The sequence below is a fragment of the Rosa chinensis genome, chromosome 5 (genome assembly GCF_002994745.2).
Source record: "Rosa chinensis cultivar Old Blush chromosome 5, RchiOBHm-V2, whole genome shotgun sequence".
In the NCBI taxonomy this organism is placed as follows: Eukaryota; Viridiplantae; Streptophyta; class Magnoliopsida; order Rosales; family Rosaceae; genus Rosa; species Rosa chinensis.
This window is the reverse complement of record NC_037092.1, coordinates 33,914,653-33,936,093: the sequence shown is the minus strand read 5'-3', so window position 1 is coordinate 33,936,093 and position 21,441 is coordinate 33,914,653. Positions and strand designations below refer to the sequence as shown.

General features: G+C 38.0%; 4 protein-coding genes across 13 annotated transcripts; 3 read left to right on the top strand and 1 right to left on the bottom strand.

Annotated features, from left to right (window-relative positions):
- Positions 1-110: 110 nt before the first annotated feature.
- Positions 111-5,941, top strand: LOC112167758 (putative disease resistance RPP13-like protein 1). Of its 5 annotated transcripts, XM_040506585.1 has the most exons (5): positions 112-379; positions 479-2,124; positions 2,380-3,829; positions 3,996-4,078; positions 4,662-4,957. In XM_040506585.1, exons 2-3 carry the CDS (start codon positions 485-487, stop codon positions 3,818-3,820), a joined length of 3,081 nt encoding a protein of 1,026 aa, XP_040362519.1. In that variant the 5' UTR covers positions 112-379; positions 479-484; the 3' UTR covers positions 3,821-3,829; positions 3,996-4,078; positions 4,662-4,957. The 5 variants fall into 5 exon arrangements, with proteins under 5 accessions (XP_040362516.1, XP_040362515.1, XP_040362517.1 ...); XM_040506582.1 differs by lacking the exon at positions 4,662-4,957 and adding an exon at positions 5,524-5,941 and having other exon boundaries at positions 111-379; positions 479-3,829; XM_040506581.1 differs by having other exon boundaries at positions 111-379; positions 479-3,829.
- LOC112203679 (putative disease resistance RPP13-like protein 1) lies at positions 5,530-7,651 on the top strand. Its single transcript, XM_024344607.1, has 2 exons — positions 5,530-5,867; positions 6,781-7,651. Exons 1-2 carry the CDS (start codon positions 5,530-5,532, stop codon positions 7,649-7,651), a joined length of 1,209 nt encoding a protein of 402 aa, XP_024200375.1.
- Positions 7,652-9,935: 2,284 nt separating this feature from the next.
- LOC112167759 (putative disease resistance RPP13-like protein 1) lies at positions 9,936-15,416 on the top strand. Of its 4 annotated transcripts, XM_040506161.1 has the most exons (6): positions 9,974-10,042; positions 10,149-10,233; positions 10,333-13,581; positions 13,708-14,146; positions 14,637-14,718; positions 15,081-15,416. In XM_040506161.1, exon 3 carries the CDS (start codon positions 10,339-10,341, stop codon positions 13,570-13,572), a length of 3,234 nt encoding a protein of 1,077 aa, XP_040362095.1. In that variant the 5' UTR covers positions 9,974-10,042; positions 10,149-10,233; positions 10,333-10,338; the 3' UTR covers positions 13,573-13,581; positions 13,708-14,146; positions 14,637-14,718; positions 15,081-15,416. The 4 variants fall into 4 exon arrangements, with proteins under 4 accessions (XP_024160598.1, XP_040362096.1, XP_040362097.1 ...); XM_024304830.2 differs by having other exon boundaries at positions 9,936-10,233; positions 13,681-14,146; XM_040506162.1 differs by lacking the exon at positions 14,637-14,718 and having other exon boundaries at positions 9,936-10,233.
- A 23-nt stretch (positions 15,417-15,439) lies between these two features.
- Positions 15,440-19,513, bottom strand: LOC112167763. Of its 3 annotated transcripts, XM_024304834.2 has the most exons (6): positions 19,330-19,513; positions 18,500-18,982; positions 18,219-18,417; positions 18,021-18,113; positions 16,679-16,798; positions 15,440-16,569 (listed from the first exon to the last, which is right to left on the bottom strand). In XM_024304834.2, the coding sequence occupies exons 3-6, from the start codon at positions 18,339-18,341 to the stop codon at positions 16,453-16,455; spliced, it is 453 nt and encodes a 150-aa protein (XP_024160602.1). In that variant the 5' UTR covers positions 18,342-18,417; positions 18,500-18,982; positions 19,330-19,513; the 3' UTR covers positions 15,440-16,452. The 3 variants fall into 3 exon arrangements, 2 of the variants coding, with proteins under 2 accessions (XP_024160602.1, XP_040362098.1); XR_005799675.1 differs by lacking the exons at positions 15,440-16,569; positions 16,679-16,798 and having other exon boundaries at positions 17,712-18,113; positions 18,224-18,417; XM_040506164.1 differs by lacking the exons at positions 15,440-16,569; positions 16,679-16,798; positions 18,021-18,113.
- Positions 19,514-21,441: the final 1,928 nt, after the last annotated feature.

Here is a 21,441-nt window from a genome sequence, read left to right as displayed (position 1 = left end):
AGCCCTAAATTAAAACCCATGTCGACGGTCTAATTAGGAACTGAGTCCACAGATACCACGGGATTAAATATTCAATGAGCATGAGTAATATACTAATTTTCGCATCAGATGGGAGGAAACGCGTTGCTGTTATCTGTACTCAATTGGCTGTATGCTTTCACATTTTCCACAAGTGGGGTCTTTAGCCACTACGCATTCTGTAAATTTCCTTTGCTTTTCTCGAAAGTGAGACCGACTCTTGCTTTTGCCCTTGTTGATTTGTATGTTTACTCAGCTCTCATTCCATTTGCAAAGGAGGACTAGGAACTTGGAGTAAACGGAGCAACATAGATCACAGGAAGCTTGCAAAGGCGATCATATCTGAAGCTTGTTTTGATAGGTACTACTTGCAGTCTTGAAAATATGTTAAATCTAGTTCAAAATGGATGTTGAGAATCATTACTAATTAACGAACCACGTTGCTTTTCTGTCTAATCAGGAAACCATGGCTCTGGAAGTTGTGGGTGGAGCTTTTCTCTCTTCTTCTCTTGCTGTTCTGTTTGATAGGATGGCTTCCCGTCCGGTTGTTGACTTCATCCGAGGAAAGAAGACCACCGCTGGGCTGCTCCACAAGTTGAAGATGAAGTTGTTGTCGGTTAATAAGTTGCTTGACGATGCAGAGGAGAAGCAACTCAGAAACTCTAGAGTCAGGGATTGGCTTAGTGAGCTTAAAGATGTTCTCTATCATGCCGATGACCTGTTGGATGAAATCAAGACTGAAGCTCTGCGTTGCAAGATGGAACAAGAAGATTCTGGAAGCACAAATCAGGTACCCGAGTTTAGTTCTATTTCCATTCATGAACTTGACAAAAGTCTGGAACCCAGGATACAGGACATTCTTGACAGAATAGAACTTATTGTCAACGAAAAAGATGTGCTTGATTTGAAAGAGGTTGTTAAAGATAGACCACAAGGAAGACTGCCCACAACTTCTTTGGTAGAAGAGTCTAGTGTATATGGAAGGGATGAAGAAAAGGAGGCCATTATCAAGTTGTTGTTAGCGGATGGTGTGACTGGAAATAAGACGGATGTGCTTCCAATTGTGGGCATGGGTGGGCTTGGAAAGACCACTCTTGCTCAACTCGTATACAACGATGACAGAGTCAAGCAACATTTTGTCCTTCAATCATGGTCTTGTGTTTCACAAGAATTTGATGTTGTCAAAATAACACAGACAATTTACGGGGCGGTCACTTCACAAACTTGTAATATCACAGATCTGGACATGCTTCAAGTCGAACTAAAGAAGACGTTGACAGGGAAGAAATTTCTGTTTGTTCTTGATGATGTTTGGACTGTGAATTTAATGAAGTGGGATCTCTTAAGCCGACCCTTTGAGAGTGGAGGTCATGGAAGTAAGATCGTTGTCACAACACGTGATGAAGGTGTCGCATGCAGGATGGGTACCCTTCAAAGTAGACATCTAATGCAATTATCTGAGGAAAATTGCTGGTCGTTGTTCTCAAAGTATGCCTTCAAGAATCCAGGTGTTACTACAGATCCGTCGCTTGAAGTGATTGGAAAACAGATTGCTCAAAAGTGTAAAGGACTCCCTTTAGCTGCAAAATCACTTGGGGGTCTTTTACGTTCTGAACCAAATATTGAGAAATGGAAAGAAATATTGAACAATGACATATGGGAGTTGCGAGATGAAGCGAATGACATTTTACCTGCTCTATGGTTGAGCTACCATTATCTACCTGCACATCTGAAGCGTTGTTTTGCTTACTGTTCCATATTTCCTCAAGATCATTGGTTTCGGAAATCGGATCTGGTTTTGTTGTGGATGGCTGAAGATCTCCTACCACTGAAATCGAAGACTACGGTTGAAGAAGTCGGAGATAAGTACTTTGATGATCTAGTGTCAAGGTCATTTTTTCAACATCAACCAAGGGAGCATCTTGTTGTGCCAATTTTCACGATGCATGACTGCATCCATGACTTAGCAAACTTTGTCTCCGGAGAGTTTTGTTTAAGGTTGGAGAACAATGATGAGGTATTGGAAAATGTCAGCAAGACTCGCCACTTTTCGTGTATGGATGCATTTACCGTAATTGATCAATGGGACAGTTTGTTTGAAGCCAGGTATTTGCGAACCTTAGTATCAATATATCCGCCGTACGCACTTGTACGTCCCAACTTAGATTTTGATATATTCCTGAAGCTTCAGTGTTTAAGAGTGCTCAGATTATACGGGTACAATATTGGTGAGCTGCCTAGTTCAATTGGCAAGTTGAAGCATCTAAGGCACTTGAACTTGTCTGGCACATCAATTAAAAAGTTACCTGATGAAATGTGTACTTTATATAATTTACAGACGTTACTGTTGTCTTATTGTAGAATTCCAGTTGAGTTGCCAACTGATTTGGGAAGATTAATCAACTTGCGTCATCTTGATATTGAAGGCACAGAGATAGAAAAGATGCCACCAAGGATGGGCAAAATGAAAGCTCTTCAAACAATAAGAGGCAAGTTTGTCCTAGACAAATACACTGGTGGTAACATTGTCGAGATTAAAGAGCTTCAGCAGTTGCGCGGAACACTATGCATCTCGGGGCTTCGCAATATTGTGCATGTCACAGATGCCATTATGAGAAAGAAGAAGCATCTGGATGAGTTAGTTTTGGAATGGGGAGGCAATTCTGGTGACACCGACGATACACAAAAAGATAGAGATGTGCTGGAGAGCCTCCAACCTCATACAAACCTAAAATATCTCAAGATTCGATCTTATGGGGGCACGAGATTTCCTGGTTGGTTGGAAGATCATTCTAGTTTATCTAATCTGGTTCTTCTTCAACTTCTGGAATGTGGAAATTGTTGGTCGTTGCCATCACTTGAGCAGCTACCTTCCCTACAAGAGCTTGAGATTGAAGGATTTAATGGGGTGGTGACTGGGGGTTCTAAGCCTTTTCCTAATCTTCGTAAGCTTCGTCTGAAATCTTGTCCCGAGGTAACCGGGACATTCATGTTAGCCTGCTTCCCAAAGCTTGAAAGCCTCACACTGGACAATGTCAATGTAGAATCTCTTCATTCCACTACACCCCTCTCCCTTGTCCAACTCACAATATTTTCATGCCCAAATTTTGTTTGTTTTCAAGATGTCAATGTAGAATCTCTTCATTCCACTACAGTACTCCTCTCCCTTGTCGAACTCACAATATTTTCATGCCCAAATTTTGTTTGTTTTCAAGATGGAGGGCTGAATGCGCCGAACTTGGAGACCATACAAGTCGCAATATGTCCGAAACTGAGGTCATTTTTTCCGCTACACATGCACAACCTTTTCCCATCTCTCAAGTGGTTGTCGCTATGTTGTTGTCCAGAACTGGAATCATTTCCCGAAGGGGGATTGCCGTCTAAGTTGGAATACTTGTACGTCTGGTGCTGCAAGAAACTCATTGGAAACCGTATGCAGTGGGGTCTACCAACACTCACCTCTCTTGAATTCTTGAGCGTTGATTTGAGGGGATGTGAACAAGTTGTAGATTCTTTTCCAGACGAGGGGCTACTGCCCCCCACTCTCTCACAACTCCATATCCACGGTATTTCGAAGCTGGACGGCAAGGGGTTTACACAACTCACCTCTCTTAAAAAGTTGGGAATTCACAATTGCCCTGAACTCCGGTGCTTGCCAGATGGAGGGCTACCCACTTCCCTTTCTGATCTAACAATCGAGGATTGTCCTTTACTAAAACAACGTTACCAGAGAGAGACAGGGGAAGATTGGCCCAAGATTGCTCACATCAACAAGATTTATCTCAATTTCCAAGATATATGATATGCAATGGTAATTATCCAATTCTCTGTTCTGTCTTGGTTTAGTTAGTGAATTCCCCTCTCAACTGCTTCTTATAAACTCTATGGTTAGCCAATAACCATATCATTTCTCAATGCATTTGTTCATTTCTGTACAATATCATTATTTTGACCTCTACATTTGAATTCTTGTATAGGCTTCAGGTGCTTTGTAATTACCTAACCAGATGATTCCACTGCTGAGTCTCTGGATAGAAATTTCCTGTCGATGTTGGACAAGGTTAGTTAAAACTTCCTTTTTGTCGGAACTTATGCTGTGGTTTTTATGCTGCTAAACAAAGCTTCCATCTCTCTCTCTCTCTCTGTCTCTCTCTCTCTCTCTCTCTCTCTCTCTGTGACTATTTACAAATGTTTGATCTAGTTCTATTGGACGTTATAGAAAATGGCCATTGCTCCATGTGGCCAGATTACTGAGTAAACTTGAGAAACTCTTCCCATTAATCTTCTCCTTATTCTGTTTCACTTAGCTTTGTTCAATTTTTCTCATAATTCCTTCTGGTGCTGCATCACTATGAATTTTCAGTTTACGCACATGCATGTTGCGCATTGGTATGCTTATTATAGGTGCATGTGCATGATGAGTAATGACACTGCATAACTATGAGTAATGTTGCGCATTGGTAATGACTAATGAGTAATGACACTGCATAACTATGTGGCTTTATGACTTTGTGTTTCTTATTTGATAATCAAACTATAGTTGTGATCAATTGTCATTTTACCACAGATTGCGTCGTTACTTTTGTGTTATGTTGTTGCAAATGAACTTATGTGATTATGTTATTGGTTTTGAGATTGTGTAGGGAAGCAAACTTTTGTGCTTGTTAATTGATTGCTGGCTTGCTGTAAGTGAAATGGATATCTTACTGTGCTGTAGAAGAGAAGAACTGAAGCAGTAATGAATTTGTGAAACAATGTTCAACGTTTTTCCTTTTTCTATTTTCATTTCAGTGTAATATTCTTGAGACAATGAGAGTAGATTACTAGAAAATCATGTTATAATCTTTAATTCTTGCAGCAGAAGTTTGTCTCGCGACACTTTGGCATGAAACTTTGAAAGTTTCATGTTTTATAAACTTGACCAATTCAAATTTCTTTACTCATCTGATCTTTCATCCTTTGCCCAACTTGTGGCTTTGTGTTTGCATTGGAATGTCCTTGTTTATACATTAGATTACATTTTCTCAAGTACAAATTATAGAAAATGTATAAAACCCATGAGGACGGTCTAATTAGGAACTGAGTCCACAGATACCACCTTTTATAGGGACCGGTAGGGCTGGGCGTTTAAGCCCAAAAACCCGCAAACTAGGACCGGCTTGTCAAAGCCTGACCCATTTGGGCTGGGTCCTATTTTTTTGGTCGCCAAAACAGTTCGGGCCGGGCCTGCACTTTCAGAATTACGGTTCGGGCGGGCCCTACCTTTCAAAATTGAAAAAGCCCGTTTAGGCCTGTCTTAGTTAAAAGAGACAGATGTTCATGTATTATTGGATTTAATATAAGGCTCAAAATCTCTACCATACAATGGCGATCATATCTGAAGCTTGTTTTGATAGGTACTACTTACAGTCTTGAAAATATGTTAAATCTAGTAGTTCAAAATGAATGTTGAGAATCATTACTGATTAACGAACCACGAACCACGTTGCTTTTCTGTCTAATCAGGAAACCATGGCTCTGGAAGTTGTGGGTGGAGCTTTTCTCTCTTCTTCTCTTGCTGTTCTGTTTGATAGGATGGCTTCCCGTCCAGTTGTTGCCTTCATCCGAGGAAAGAAGACCGCCGCTGTGCTGCTCCAGAAGTTGAAGATGAAGTTGTTGTCGGTTAATAAGTTGCTTGATGATGCAGAGGAGAAGCAACTCAGAAACTCTAGAGTCAGGGATTGGCTTAATGAGCTTAAAGATGTTCTCTATCATGCCGATGACCTTTTGGATGAAATCAAGACTGAAGCTCTGCGTTGCAAGATGGAAGGAGAGGATTCTGGAAGCAGCCGCACAAATCAGGTACTGGAGTTTAGTTCTATTTCCATTCATGAACTTGACAAAAGTCTGGAACCCAGTGTAAACACGGAAATCTGAAAACAAACAAGATGCAGGCACGTGTACAAAAAATAATAATTTTATTAATTTAAGTGTGGGTTACAATCTTTGATAATCCTCTGATTCGATCTCCGACGATGAATTTCACTCAAGGGCTTGACGCTTGATCTTGAGTTGGACGGTGGTCACGAGAGTTGACACGTGACGAACGCTTTAACTTGAGGTTGGTGAGGAACCGGCTATTTGGCAGCTTGATGGTTCTTCACACGAGCTTGGGAGTCTTCAGAAATTTTGAGAGTGTTTTCTTCTCTATTTTTGGCTGAAGTCCTTCTCTTGATTTGAGAGGGGGTATTTATAGTATCGGCGTCTCGATGACATAGCATTAATCACATTCCGTAATTGTGTAATTAAATCAATCAGTTTTAATTGATTGATTTAATTATCTTTTATTTAAGGAATATGTCAATCAATTTCGATTTGATTTAATGCCCGATTTCAACCAGAATTTAAATAATCTAATCTGATTGATATTTGAATTTAATACTTGATTTCAATCAGAATTAAACAATTTAATCTGATCGATATTTGTATTTAATACTTGATTTTTGTCAAGATCAATCAGTTTAATACGATTAATCCGCTTTAAATGCTTTACTCGAGCAAAAATCAATCAGCGATAATTTGAAGTTTCCACAATTGATGCTTCCACGTCATTCAATCAATGGATCACTTGTGTTTTTGACATGTGTCATCTTCGAAGCTCACATAATTTTGGTAACATATGAGCCACGTGTGCCAATTAAGCTTGTTTAGTCAAAATTTCAAAAATTGACCGATTTATTCAATGAATTTTATTTTCATTAAATTTCTTGTGTCTACACCCAGGATACTGGACATTCTTGACAGATTAGAACTTATTGTCAACGAAAAAGATGTGCTTGATTTGAAAGAGGGTGTTAAAGATAGACCACAAGGAAGACTGCCCACAACTTCTTTGGTAGAAGAGTCTAGTGTATATGGAAGGGATGAAGAAAAGGAGGCCATTATCAAGTTATTGTTAGCGGATGGTGTGACTGGAAATAAGATAGATGTGCTTCCAATTGTGGGCATGGGTGGGCTTGGAAAGACCACTCTTGCTCAACTCGTATACAACGATGACAGAGTCAAGCAACATTTTGTCCATCAATCGTGGTCTTGTGTTTCAGTAGAATTTGAGGTTATCAAAATAACAGAGACACTTTATGGGGCGGTCACTTCACAAACTTGTAATAATAATATCACAGACCTAAACACGCTTCAAGTTAAACTAAAGGAGACGTTGTCAGGGAAGAAATTTCTCTTTGTTCTTGATGATGTTTGGACTGTGACTAATGACGAGTGGGATCTCTTAAGCCGACCCTTTGAGAGTGGTGGTCATGGAAGTAAGATCATTGTCACAACACGTCATGAAGATGTTGCAGGCATTATAGGTACGCTTCAAAGTCAACATCTAATGCAACTATCTGAGGAAAACTGCTGGTCGTTGTTCTCAAAACATGCCTTCAAGAATGCAGGTGTTACTGCAGATCTGTCGCTTGAATTGATTGGAAAACAGATTGGTCAAAAGTGTAAAGGACTCCCTTTAGCTGCAAAATCACTTGGGGGTCTTTTACGTTCTGAACCAAATATTGAGAAATGGGAAGAAGTGTTGAACAATGACATATGGGAGTTGCTAGATAAAAAGAATGGCATTTTGCCAGCTCTATGGTTGAGCTAGCGACCATTATCTACCTCCGCATCTGAAGCGTTGTTTTGCTTACTGTTCCATATTTCCTCAAGATTATCAGTTTCACAGACCGAATCTGGTGTTGCTGTGGATGGCTGAAGATCTCTTACCGTCGAAATCGAAGACTACAGTAGAACAAGTCGGAGAGAACTACTTTGATGATCTAGTGTCAAGGTCATTTTTTCAAGTTTTCTTCATGTTTTCTTCTGTGAATGTATGTTCATACATATACATTACAGCTATTTTGATAGCATTGAATACATATGTAGAACACATTCAAAAGAAAATTTCATTTAGCCTATTGCATATATCAATATAATCATGGCTACTTTGGCAGCAATATGAATCTACATGAAATATGCAGTAGTTTCTGAAATTAGATACAATTTTCACATGTTATATATAACAAATAATCATTATATAATTCGATAAAAACAATACTCAGTTTATACAGATAACATCAGTAAAAGTCACTATCGCTTTGTTTTTAATTGATATGCAGACATATTTATATAAACAACAGCATGTCATCATCAAGTCCCAGGATATATATAAATTTGCCTTATAATAAACATTGATCTAAATCTGAGCATAGTTGCTCTGATACCAATTATTAGATTCAATATGAAACATAAACATATAACTCAAGTAAACTATTTTTCTATTGGAACCTCCAAATTTACTCACTTAACCTCTATGCTTTTTACACCTCTTATCAAATTTTCAAATACTAAATTTACTTACTAAACCTCACTAAACTTCCTCAAATAACCTCACTCATATAATTTGCAAACAAATTATTATCTTTAAAATAAAATAATTTAGTCATTTCAATGATTTAATCACTCTATAAATCTTAACTAAATATACATTTCTTAATCAAACTTGAGTTTCAAAAATTAATGTCTAATCAATAACAAAATGCCATGAACTATTTTTTTTTTTTAATTTCTATTTTAGCTGTGCAAAAAAAAAAATCATTTGTTTTTATTCTAAAAAAAATCATTCGCTTTTTTAATGTTTATTTTTTTGTACCACATCATTAATTTTTTTTTTTGCAAATATAATAGATTGACATAGATTTGGGTCATAAATCATAAGAGGAATAATTTTGTTTTCCCTCACCAATATGCGTTCAACATATATATCATACATTTTTATGTCACATGATCTTAATACATTTTTATATATTTAATTCTTATTAAATATATATGAATGCTATAATGAGTATGTAGTGAAATTGGAAAATGAAAATAGATAAGGAAAATGATAAGGAATACAATCTAATATTATTGAATTGAAAAGTCTACATAAAATAAATGTAATATTTTTTTGGGTATAATTATTGTCCTTAATAGTCATTTTATAGTAGGTTATATATGTCATTTAATAATTCATAATAGAGTGAGGTCAAGTGAGCAGATTTGGAGGTCTCAATAGAAACTCTCCTATCTCAAATGTTAAATCAATGTTATGAAATAAAATCATAAAACTGACTTGGTGGATTGTTGCCGTTATCCATCTGGTGATCTGCTGCCGTTATCTATCTGATCTTCTCCTAGATACACACTGTATCTCTCTTTATTGCTTGATGTGACAAACTCAATGAGAGCGTTTTTATGTTCTAGCAGGGATCAAATACAAATACCATTCTATATATAAAGCTGTTGAACACAGCAGTTACATGGCAGTTCCTTCCATCAAGTAACTGTCAAAATAACTTCCTATCCTAATAGATTTGTCTGGATAACCACACATTTGAATTTCAAATTTTTTAACAGATATTCTAATATATAAACTAAATTTGATTACTTAATAAGTTTATATATATTGGTTAATGTATTGATATTTGAATTCAAAACAGCTTATTTACATTAACTGATGCATACAGAATATAATAGCTAGTTCATATCCATTGCTGTGCAATAGGTATGATCTTACGTCAGATGGTACCGGACTTAAACGCCGAGTCTGAAAAACCGCAAATCCGGACCGGCTTGTCAAAGTCCTACCCGTTTGGGCTGGGCCCTATTTTTTTTTTTTTTTTGCCAAAATGGTTCGGGCCAGGCTTGGATTTACAAAGTTACGGTTTGGGCCTGGCCCTGCTTTTCAAAGTTGGAAAAGCTCATTTAGGCCCGTCTTAGTTAAAAGAGACAGATATCCATGTATTATTGGACCTAATGTAAGGCTCAAAATCTCTACCATAGGATCAGATACACTGAATTTTTCCTCACTCAAATACCTAAACGTCCTAAACGACTAAACCTATAATCAATCTCAGCCATTTCTTCGCAAGAGTAGAGAGGCCGCCTCCTTCAGTCAATCGGTGCTCAATTAGCTACATGCTTTCACATTTTCCACTAGTAGAGAGGTCTTTAACCAGTACGCATTCCGTAAATTTCCTCTGCTTTTCCCACAAGTGAAACCGACTCTTGCTTTTGCCCTTGTTGATTTGTATGTTTACTCAGCTCTCATTCCATTTGCAAAGGAGGACTAGGAACTTGGAGTAAACGGAGCAACATAGATCACAGGAAGCTTGCAAAGGCGATCATATCTGAAGCTTGTTTTGATAGGTACTACTTGCAGTCTTGAAAATATGTTAAATCTAGTTCAAAATGAATGTTGAGAATCATTACTAATTAACGAACCACGTTGCTTTTCTGTCTAATCAGGAAACCATGGCTCTGGAAGTTGTGGGTGGAGCTTTTCTCTCTTCTTCTCTTGCTGTTCTGTTTGATAGGATGGCTTCTCGTCCGGTTGTTGACTTCATCCGAGGAAAGAAGACCGCCGCTGTGCTGCTCCACAAGTTGAAGATGAAGTTGTTGTCGGTTAATAAGTTGCTTGATGATGCAGAGGAGAAGCAACTCAGAAACTCTAGAGTCAGGGATTGGCTTACTGAGCTTAAAGATGTTCTCTATCATGCCGATGACCTTTTGGATGAAATCAAGACTGAAGCTCTGCGTTGCAAGATGGAAGTAGAGGATTCTGGGAGCAGCCGCACAAATCAGGTACTCGAGTTTAGTTCTACTTCCATTCATGAACTTGACGAAAGTCTGGAACCCAGGATTCTGGACATTCTTGACAGATTAGAACTTACTGTCAACGAAAAAGATGTGCTTGATTTGAAAGAGGGTGTTAAAGATAGACCACAAGGAAGACTGCCCACAACTTCTTTGGTGGAAGAGTCCAGTGTATATGGAAGGGATGAAGAAAAGGAGGCCATTATCAAGTTATTGTTAGCGGATGGTATAACTGGAAATAAGACAGATGTGCTTCCAATTGTGGGCATGGGTGGGCTTGGAAAGACCACTCTTGCTCAACTCGTGTACAACGATGACAGAGTCGAGCAACATTTTGTCCATCAATCATGGTCTTGTGTTTCAGTAGAATTTGATGTTATCAAAATAACACAGATACTTTATGGGGCGGTCACTTCACAAACTTGTAATATCACAGACCTAAACATGCTTCAAGTTAAACTAAAGGAGACGTTGTCGGGGAAGAAATTTCTCTTTGTTCTTGATGATGTTTGGACTGTGACTAATGACGAGTGGGATCTCTTAAGCCGACCCTTTGAGAGTGGAGGTCATGGAAGTAAGATCATTGTCACAACACGTCATGAAGATGTTGCAGGCATTATAGGTACCCTTCAAAGTCAACATCTAATGCAACTATCTGAGGAAAACTGCTGGTCGTTGTTCTCAAAACATGCCTTCAAGAATGCAGGTGTTACTGCAGATCTGTCGCTTGAAGTGATTGGAAAACAGATTGCTCAAAAGTGTAAAGGACTCCCTTTAGCTGCAAAATCACTTGGGGGTCTTTTACGTTCTGAACCAAATATTGAGAAATGGGAAGAAGTGTTGAACAATGACATATGGGAGTTGCTAGATAAAAAGAATGGCATTTTGCCAGCTCTATGGTTGAGCTACCATTATCTACCTCCGAATCTGAAGCGTTGTTTTGCTTACTGTTCCATATTTCCTCAAGATTATGAGTTTCACAAACTGAAACTGGTGTTGCTGTGGATGGCTGAAGATCTCTTACCGTCGAAATCGAAGACTACATTAGAACAAGTCGGAGAGAACTACTTTGATGATCTAGTGTCAAGGTCATTTTTTCAACATGTACCACAGCAGTATTCTGATAAGCCAATTTTCACAATGCATGACCTTATCCATGACTTAGCAAACTTTGTCTCTGGAGAGTTCTGTATTAGGTTGGAGAACAATGATGACGTATTGGAAAATGTCAGCAAGAGTCGCCACTTTTCGTGTATGGATGCATCTGCCGCAATTGATCAATGGGACAGTTTGTGTGAAGCCAAGTATTTGAGAACCTTTCTAGTATCAAGATGTAACTACAAGCGTCCCAACTTAGATTTTGATATATTCCTGAAGCTTCAGTGTTTAAGGGTGCTCAATTTATCAGTACACAAAATTGGTGAGCTGCCTTGTTCAATTAGCAAGTTGAAGCATCTAAGGCACTTTGACTTGTCTCACACATCAATTAAAAAGTTACCTGATGAAATGTGTACTTTATATAATTTACAGACGTTGTTGTTGCGCGCTTGTAAATCTCTAGTTGAGTTGCCAACTGATTTGGGAAGATTAATCAACTTGCGTCATCTCGATATTAGAGGCACAAAGATAGAAAAGATGCCACCAAGGATGGGCAAAATGAAAGATCTCCAAACAATAAGAGGTAAGTTTGTCCTAGACAAATACACTGGTGGTAACATTGTGGAGATTAAAGAGCTTCAGCAGTTGCGCGGAACACTATGCATCTCGGGGCTTCGCAATATTGCGCATGTCACAGATGCCTTGGAGACCAATATGAGGAAGAAGAAGTATTTGGATGAATTAGTTTTGGAATGGGGAGGCAAGTCTGGTGACACCGACGATACGCAAAAAGATAGAGACGTGCTGGAGAACCTCCAACCTCATACAAACCTAAAAAAACTCGAGATTCGATCTTATGGCGGCACAAGATTTCCAGGTTGGTTGGAAGATCTTTCTAGTTTATCTAATCTGGTTCATCTTCGACTTCTGGTTTGCGGAAATTGTTTGTCCTTGCCTTCAGTTGAGCAGCTACCCTCCCTCCAAGAGCTTGAGATTGAAGGATTTAATGGAGTGGTGACTGTGGGTTCTAAGCCTTTTCCCAATCTTCGTCTGAAATCTTGTCCCGAGGTAACCGGGGCATTCATGTTATCCTGCTTCCCAAAGCTCGAAAGCCTCGATTTGGAGGATGTGAATGTAGAATCTCTTCATTCCACTACAGTAGTCCTCTCCCTTGTCCGACTCACAATATCTTCATGCCCAAATTTTGTTTGTTTTCAAGATGGAGGGCTGAATGCGCCCAACTTGAAGACCATGGAAATCAAGAAACTGAGGTCATTGCCGCAACACATGCACAACATTCTCCCATCTCTCGGCTACTTGGATCTATTTGATTGTCCAGAACTGGAATCATTTCCCGAAGGGGGACTGCCGTCTAAGTTGGTAGACTTTTACATCTGGCGCTGCAAGAAACTCATTGGAAACCGTATGCAGTGGGGTCTACCAACACTCACCTCTCTTGAAATCTTGTGGGTCGACTTGAGGGGATGTGAACAAGTTGTAGATTCATTTCCAGACGAGGGGCTGCTGCCCCCCACTCTCTCACGACTCCATATCTGCGGTATTTCGAAGCTGGACGGCAAGGGGTTTACACAACTCACCTCTCTTAAACATTTGGATATTCACAATTGCCCTGAACTCCGGTGCTTGCCAGATGAAGGGCTACCCACTTCCCTTTCTTCTCTGGACATCCAGAATTGTCCTTTACTAGAACAACGTTGCCAGAGAGAGACAGGGGAAGATTGGCCCAAGATTGCTCACATCAACAGAATTGAACTCAATTTCGAAGATATATGATATGCAATGGTAATTTTATAGTGACAACAGTATCCTCTATTTACTCATATTTGTTCGCAGACTGCAAGATTAGTCTTTACCGGTTTCTTTTGATTATACTATGAACAGTGAAAATTTTCTCTGAAAATGTTCCAGAGTGGTGAAAAGCTGTCAAGTTTTATCATGTGGGCAATTTCCAGTGCTGTAGAAGCAGACTCTGCAACTATGCTTCATTCCAATGAATCTCATCAATGTTTCACTACTATTCCAGAGGAAAAAGAGGTGTATAAGAATTCTTTGATTTCAAAACTATTGTGTTGGCTAACTGCAACTGTAATTCTTGGGAAGCTTGACTGGACATCCAGTGACGTGGATCCTGAGTTCTCAAAATGTTTGAATTTAAAAAGTATGCAGTCTTCAATAACTCATGCTGACAAGGCATGTGGAGAAAGGGGCCGAAACGGATATGGTTGTGAAGAGATCTTGGCATCAGCAATTCTGTACCTTCAACAGCTCTCTGGAACAAATTACGAAATGCTCCCGTCTGTCGCTGCTGCCCCCAGTCTTCTCCTTTCCAGTGCCTCCATTTATGCAGGTATCATACATTTGATTGATTATGCATTTGGCATCTGTCGGTTGAGTGTTTCAGTAGAACATGGGGGAGTGGGGAGTTCCTGGAATGATTAGTTCCTGTCTTTTTATACAAACTAGATTTTTATAAGGTCATGCACTTTACTTCAGAACCTAATGTCATCCAAATAGAAAAGATCAGGGAGTGCGGTCTAAGGGGCATGGTGTATGTTTTCTGTGGCTTTGTTGTAAATTTCCATGGAGAGAGTAGCAACTCAATTGCCTAGACGCTTAACAAATTCGATTTTAGGACTATTCTTTTTAAAGTTTAGATGGCTGCAGCCATTGCTGCTCGCATTTTGTTGGGATGCTGGGGTGATTAACAAGAGAGATGGCTAATCTTGTAGGAACCATTTTCTTGGCTGAATGTTTTACACGCACACACTCAGCCACTCAGGTGCATGTGCCTGACAACTAGATTTACACTTGACACACTACATGATTTTCTGGTTCAGGTTTCTTGCATGAAAATGAAACCGTCCAATTGCTTTGGCTGAAGATGCATTGCCCTAATGAAGCTAATCCTGCCTTGAGATGGTAATATATACTGTTGCTCAACCTGTTTTTCTTTCTGTATATATATATATATATATATATATATTAACATTTCTTAATGTCAAAGACTCGAAGTTAAACAAGGCAGTACTTTTGTTGGACATTTTCCAGGACTCCCTGTAGGTCTAACTAGTAGAGGAAAGTGACTTTGATGGAAAAAAATAAAAAATTTAAAATTTTGTTCGACCGAACTGACATTTGTTAAAGGGAATAGCAGATTCCTCAATGATTTTGGTGTCTGTAAACTGATGTTCTGGCCTATTTTGGTGTCTTGTAAAGTGTGTTTTATGTGCCCCTTGATACCATTAATAAAAACTAATGGTCTGGTCATACAATCTGTGCAGGTCACTTGACCAGCCATGGAAGGATCCGATGTTGGAAGTCACTGATTCCCAGAAGATGGAAGAACTCCATGCTTGTGAATCACCATTTAGTTATATTTTCATATCTGCTAGGAAAACAATCATCAGAATTTCATGTTTCGTCAACACAGTATATAGATAGATTTGGTGTGTTTGAGTGGGAAAAAAGTATCATAACGTCTCAGAAATGCTTGACAGAAAGCAGATGAGGGTTCATTTGACATATTCGGTCCAATGTAATCACCAGTCATATATGTACAGCTAAAAAAGTTGAAGCAAACAATATGATTGTTTTGGAAAGCAATTGTCTTCACACTACTACAAAAAGGGCCTAAGGGGACTAATAATATGTGTGCCTTTTGATACCTATAGGGACAAATATGTGTTCCATTGAGCTATAGAGACATATATCATATGTGTGCCTATTGCGTGTGTTCCTATTGCTAAATGGCACACATATCTCAAGCTCAAGTGTCCCCATATAGACCCATGTATTCTACTTCATCCAAATACATATTGAATGATATATACTTGTACTGTTCACAAATACAAAAACATATTCTAGTGGGTCCTTGTATACCACCTTTTACATAAATACAAATACCTATTATTTCAATTGGGGACAAATGTAACATGTGTGCCTATATATCTCCAACATGAGCATACATATGGTGTTATACAATACACAATCACATTTGTACATTCAATCAACTTTTCAAACATAAATCCGAATATTAGCTTTCCTACACAAATTTCATTCATCCAAGAGCAATATACAAAAGTGGTCATTGTTCTCCCAGACCATAATAATTACATTATTAGTTCTCCTCCGCTCTAACCCAAGCTAGTATTGCTATATCTAATATGGCAGAAGCCATTACCCAAAATATATATAGTTCATCTCCAATATGTCAATAAAATGACCCAAAATATACTAACTTAGAGATGAATCATAGATACCAGCAATATGCTTCAAAACAAACTTCCTACAGTTTCCATCCTATTGTCCAAGTAAAGTCACATACCCTTCCATTGGAGTTGATTGCATTTCTTGGATTGATTGAGGTTGCTTCTCTGCGATATCAGAAAGTGCTGCTATAAGCTTCTTAATGGTATCAGGTCCAGCACTTATTATACTATGTAAGGGATTGCCAATACGAGTTTCAATGCTATTCAATTGAGTTTGGACAGCTTGCAATTGCTCATCCTTTTTGGCTGCTTCCTTTGTCAACCTCGTGATCTCAGCAAGTGAGGCTTCAAGTTCATACTGAAGTGATGCTACATCGCAAGAAACTGCTGGCTTTGCAGTTTGTATTCCAGGAACATTAACCCACTCTACTCCCAGTCCATACCCTCAAACTGCATTATATGTCTCTGGTCCAAATTGCTCACAAAACAATTCATTCAATAAGTCTATATTGAGTTCCCTACCATTTAAGCGCTCCCTTTGCTCAAGCTTATCCAATTCCAACTACAACAAAATCAGAAACTAATTTAAAGTAAGCTAATTACAGAAATAAGCAACCATGTATACTAAGCTACCATATATACTAAGCTACAACCAATATCACAACACTTACAAAGATTTTTTCTGCTTCATCATTAATTGGCACGGTCCCAGTACAGTCTTTATTTGGTTTGCTGTGAATCAATCTCCAGAATGTGCAGCGATCTATTTCTTTCCCTTCGTTTGCAAGTTCCTGCCAATCCATGATGGTGTATAATCAACCACAAATGTAATCCAGAACTATAGATGCAAAACCAAGTACAATCACTTGAAAATGTGCCCCAGTGGTTCTTGAAGATGTGTTTTATCATGAACAGATTGTTTGAACAATCTTCCGTAAAAGCTAAAGGCATGCTTTTAATATTTATGTTTAAAATGAAATTCATTGTAAGTGCAGCGACAATAAGTAAACTAAACAAGCACCTTATGATGTAAAGAGATGAGAATGGAGCTATGAATACACTTTTCAATCAATAGGTTACAATAGGATCAGAAGGCACAATGAATTTATTTTAGGATCAGAAGGCAGCTATGCATACACCTTTTAACTCTATTATACCATGTTGTCAAAATTTTTGAGAAGCTTGTACCAAAAAGCAATGCCATATTGAATCATTTTTTAACTTCATAATTGATGAGAGAAGTAACTAAATACATTATTGCCAAAAAACAACTCTTTCCAAACCGCACATTGAATTACTAAAATCTGGGAATAGGCCAAAACATGTAAGCTTCAGACTTTTACTCTACAAGAGACCATTATCATGTTGATGGTCTGAACTTGATCCATTTGTACTGAAATGATTAGTCCATTCATGGTTAACAAGAAACCACTCCTACTTCCAGCCCTTAGATGCAGAGACATGAATACTTTTGTATGAACACACACACATATACCCATAAGTTAAATACCATTATTGATTTTCGAGAACCGAAACTCTTTAGAAGATGATTTTTCATATATTTAATTGAAAATGAAATGCACTTTAATTATATAGCAGCATGCTTTCATATGTGATGAACTGATAATAATTGTTACAACTTAACTACTAGTATGCATATATGTCCAGTAGTACTATTACTAGTGACATGGTATCCCTTAGTAATTGCATAGCATTTTGATTAATTTGTTTCTGTTTTAATTGAAAATGACCAGATGTTGAACATGTGGGCTATACATATATATATATATATATATATATATATATATTATACCTCAACAATCTGTGAAGAAGGTTATGCACGAAATATTTTAACTTTCCATAAAAGGAGTAACACTAATCACAACAGCCATGCATTATTTGTCCAAATAAGTATGACTATCATTATATGGAAATTTTGATATCATGTTTTCAATTAAAAGATCCATACCAGATTTGGACCATTCAAGCGATCGACCAAAATTAAAATCTCACCCATTCATATCGTATTTGGGCAAATGTCTTTGTTTCGGTGTTTGCAGCCACCTTCAACTGACTTCTATTCTTCTTGGTAGTCACTGATTTTTTCTATTGTTTTCAAACCACCAAATTCATTTTTAGTTGTCATTATATTTATAAGCTGAAAACTATAGAGATCGAAAATGGCTATCATGGTTATGGGGAAAACTGTACCTCACCAAATTTGTCCCAATGAAGTACCAATGCACGCCATTGTAGTTGATTCACATCCCCATATGGACATACAAATCGTTCAGCATGTCCTTTGTCTGTGCTTGTGTTTTCTCCAACGTGCATTTAATTTCTTCTTCACTACCTTCTGAATTCTTTTCATAATTGCCAAGGTTTGTGGCTCAGACCAATCTATTTTTGCCTACATACAAACTCCACAAGTAAATAATCATCCTCATAAAATTAAGTACATATTTCAGTTAGTAAGAGATCATGCATATTACCTTTATTTCTGCCCATGCACTTTCAACCCTTCCGGTCCCTTTAAAATTCCTGAAGTCAGGTACATTGATTGGAAACATAGAAGGTTCTCTTGCAAGTGATCCTACATACCTTGAGAACCTTGCAACAGTTTCAGCTGGTGCAACCGACTGCCCAAACTTGTTAAACAGCATCTTCTCAGAGCCATAAGGACCAAAGTTAACCTTATTTTTACCCCTGTGTTTCTTGATTTTTCCAGCCCTCTTCTTGGTCCCATGTCCAGTTTTTGATCTCATATCTCCGATATTTCTATTAACAGATCCTCTAGATGCATTCATCTCATTCACCACGCGATCAGCATGGTTTGGTGTCATGTTATGATCTCCCATAATCATCCTCATAAGAATTTCTTCGTCTTCTTCGTCATTTTGTGTGTGTTGGCTAACAACTTGGCTATCATTGACTTCAGATACGTTACCTAAGAGTTGCAAGTTATAATCACTCATCTGCACATAACAATTAATCAGATTACTGAAACCTACAATTGTTATTTGCATATATTCATATATGGTTCCAGATGAATGAGTAAACCCTATACCCATATGATTTAAAAGTAACCAACAGCAACACACCAAATAAAGATTGCTTAACTATTAACTCATCATGTCCCGTTATTCAACTATTCCACCAACAATCATCAAACAATTTTCAGTGCACAACGTCCATTACAATCATGCCATTAACGCCATAAAGATCTAATTGCACAAGTTAATTAAGAGTTTAGGCAGATAGATCAGACAAACCATATATAAAGAGCTAAAAGTAAAATATATGTAAAAGATATCGGACAAACCTCTACCAGCCGACACCTTTGAAGATAAGCACGATTGTAGATGCTTTTTCCAGCTTTTCAATTTGCCTATTGCCTTCTAGGATTGACGACTTGATGAAGATTAATTTTCTGAAAAAGTGGTTTCGCCCAAAACAAAGAAACCCATCCTCGTGTGCAGATGACGAAGGTCCACCTTTCGTTTGATTGACAGAATGATAAGCAATTAAGCACGCGTGTCCATCTTTTGATTTTTGAAGCAAAAATTATATGCGGGAAGCCAAAATTTTTGGCGGAATCTTGCACTATCCCGCTCTTATCGCAAACAACGAAAAGACCTAGCATTGGAACTGTTTGGCTTGTGATACTGTAAGGCTGCAATATTCTCATCTCTTTATTAAAAAGAGATTCCAATGAGCCTAATTCATTATATTTATAATTGTTATACGGTGAACAGAAAAAGTATTAAATGATCTTTTATTTTTTCTAGCCCAACCAACGTTGGCCAATGCATGTATAAATAACATTCCAAAGTCCCAACCCACAAGAAATTCCACACATTAGAAATCAGTCTTTGGATCGAGTGCATCGACAATTTCTTTGAAGGTTAGTAGTAGCTAGTTACTAGTGGATGTCTTAAGGCTTTAAATTTCTTTCCGAAGTCTTCATCAAGATTTTGATAATACAATTTTTTTTTTAATATATACTTTTCATTTAGAAATCTCCTTTAAATTTGAACTTAATTTTTTTTTCGTTTTCTTAATATAGTGAAATAATGAAGCGCGGTGCTAAATCATCTCGTCGTCTATATTACGATGATGCACCGAATGAGAGAAATCAACGTGAACACTCTCCTGCTAACTCGTCCAGTGCGGCCCTTCCTAATCCGCCACACATCGATGCACGAGACATGTTAAGAATCTTAGTCCCCACACTACAAACATCACAAGAGCGTATCCAACAAGCTATCGATGATGCTCGTAGACAACATGCAAGGCCTCACCCAAATGATGGTGTGTTTCAATTTGGAACGCCACCGCGTGCGGCTTCAAATATTCCACGCACCGACCCTCATTTAACTCCATCTGCACACCTACAACCGAAAACAGATTCAAATAGTGGTGAAACAGAGATTATTAGTACTGCTCATTATCATGGAGACCAATATGCTGAAAGTGAGGGAGAAGTCTGTAGCATGACATCTAACAAGGCTGGAACTACAATCAATGAAGGTAGGGTTAAAGAAGAAGCTAGTGAAAGAGATTGGGACGAAAAAAATGGTTGGTCGTGGTGAACACATATAAATCAAGAGTCAATATTTTAGAAATAAGGTCAGTTTATGTTCACAAATTCAACTTAGGGTAGTGTATGCATTTTGTTTTCTTACTTTTTTGGTTCCTAACGTTGGGGGTAGTCTAAATCATGTTGTGAATATATATTCAAAAAAAAAAAAAAAAAATCATGTTGTGATTACATTTCCTTTGGCATCATGTTGATCAATCGACACTTAATAACCTGCAAAAGAGTCTATCATGCATCCTCATTTGGAATAACTCATAAAAAAAAAAATTTCCCGAAATAATTATAATAACTAGATTTGGTAAACGTACCAAAAACTTCATTACATTACACATTGTACACATTACACCAGCTTCATCAATGGACTGATATAAGGTGAAACTAATCGATGTCTACAAATTGAATCAGGCTCATTCAATATAAACAAAATGACACATAATTTTACAAGACATAAAGCACTTGGAAACTGGAAATTCATGGTTCACCTTCAGAACACATCTGGTCTTCGGCTGTCGGAATGTCTGTCATATCCCATCTTCCCTCTACTTCATCATCCTCCATCATTGAATTGTCCAACTCTTGTGGCGGTACTAGGTCATGATTTGTGGTCATCCCCATAGCAAAGAAATCTCTAGGCGTTGTATTCACCGCAATATGCCACTCTTTCTCAATTGGATCTTGCACATAAAACACCTACTGTGCTTGTCCACCAAAAACCAAAGTGTCCGGAGGTGGTAGCAACCGTTCAAAGCTTACCATGGTGAATCCAAAATCATCCTTCTTAATTCCACTTCGATGAAGCCTTCCGTTCACCCAATCACAATCAAATAAAACTAC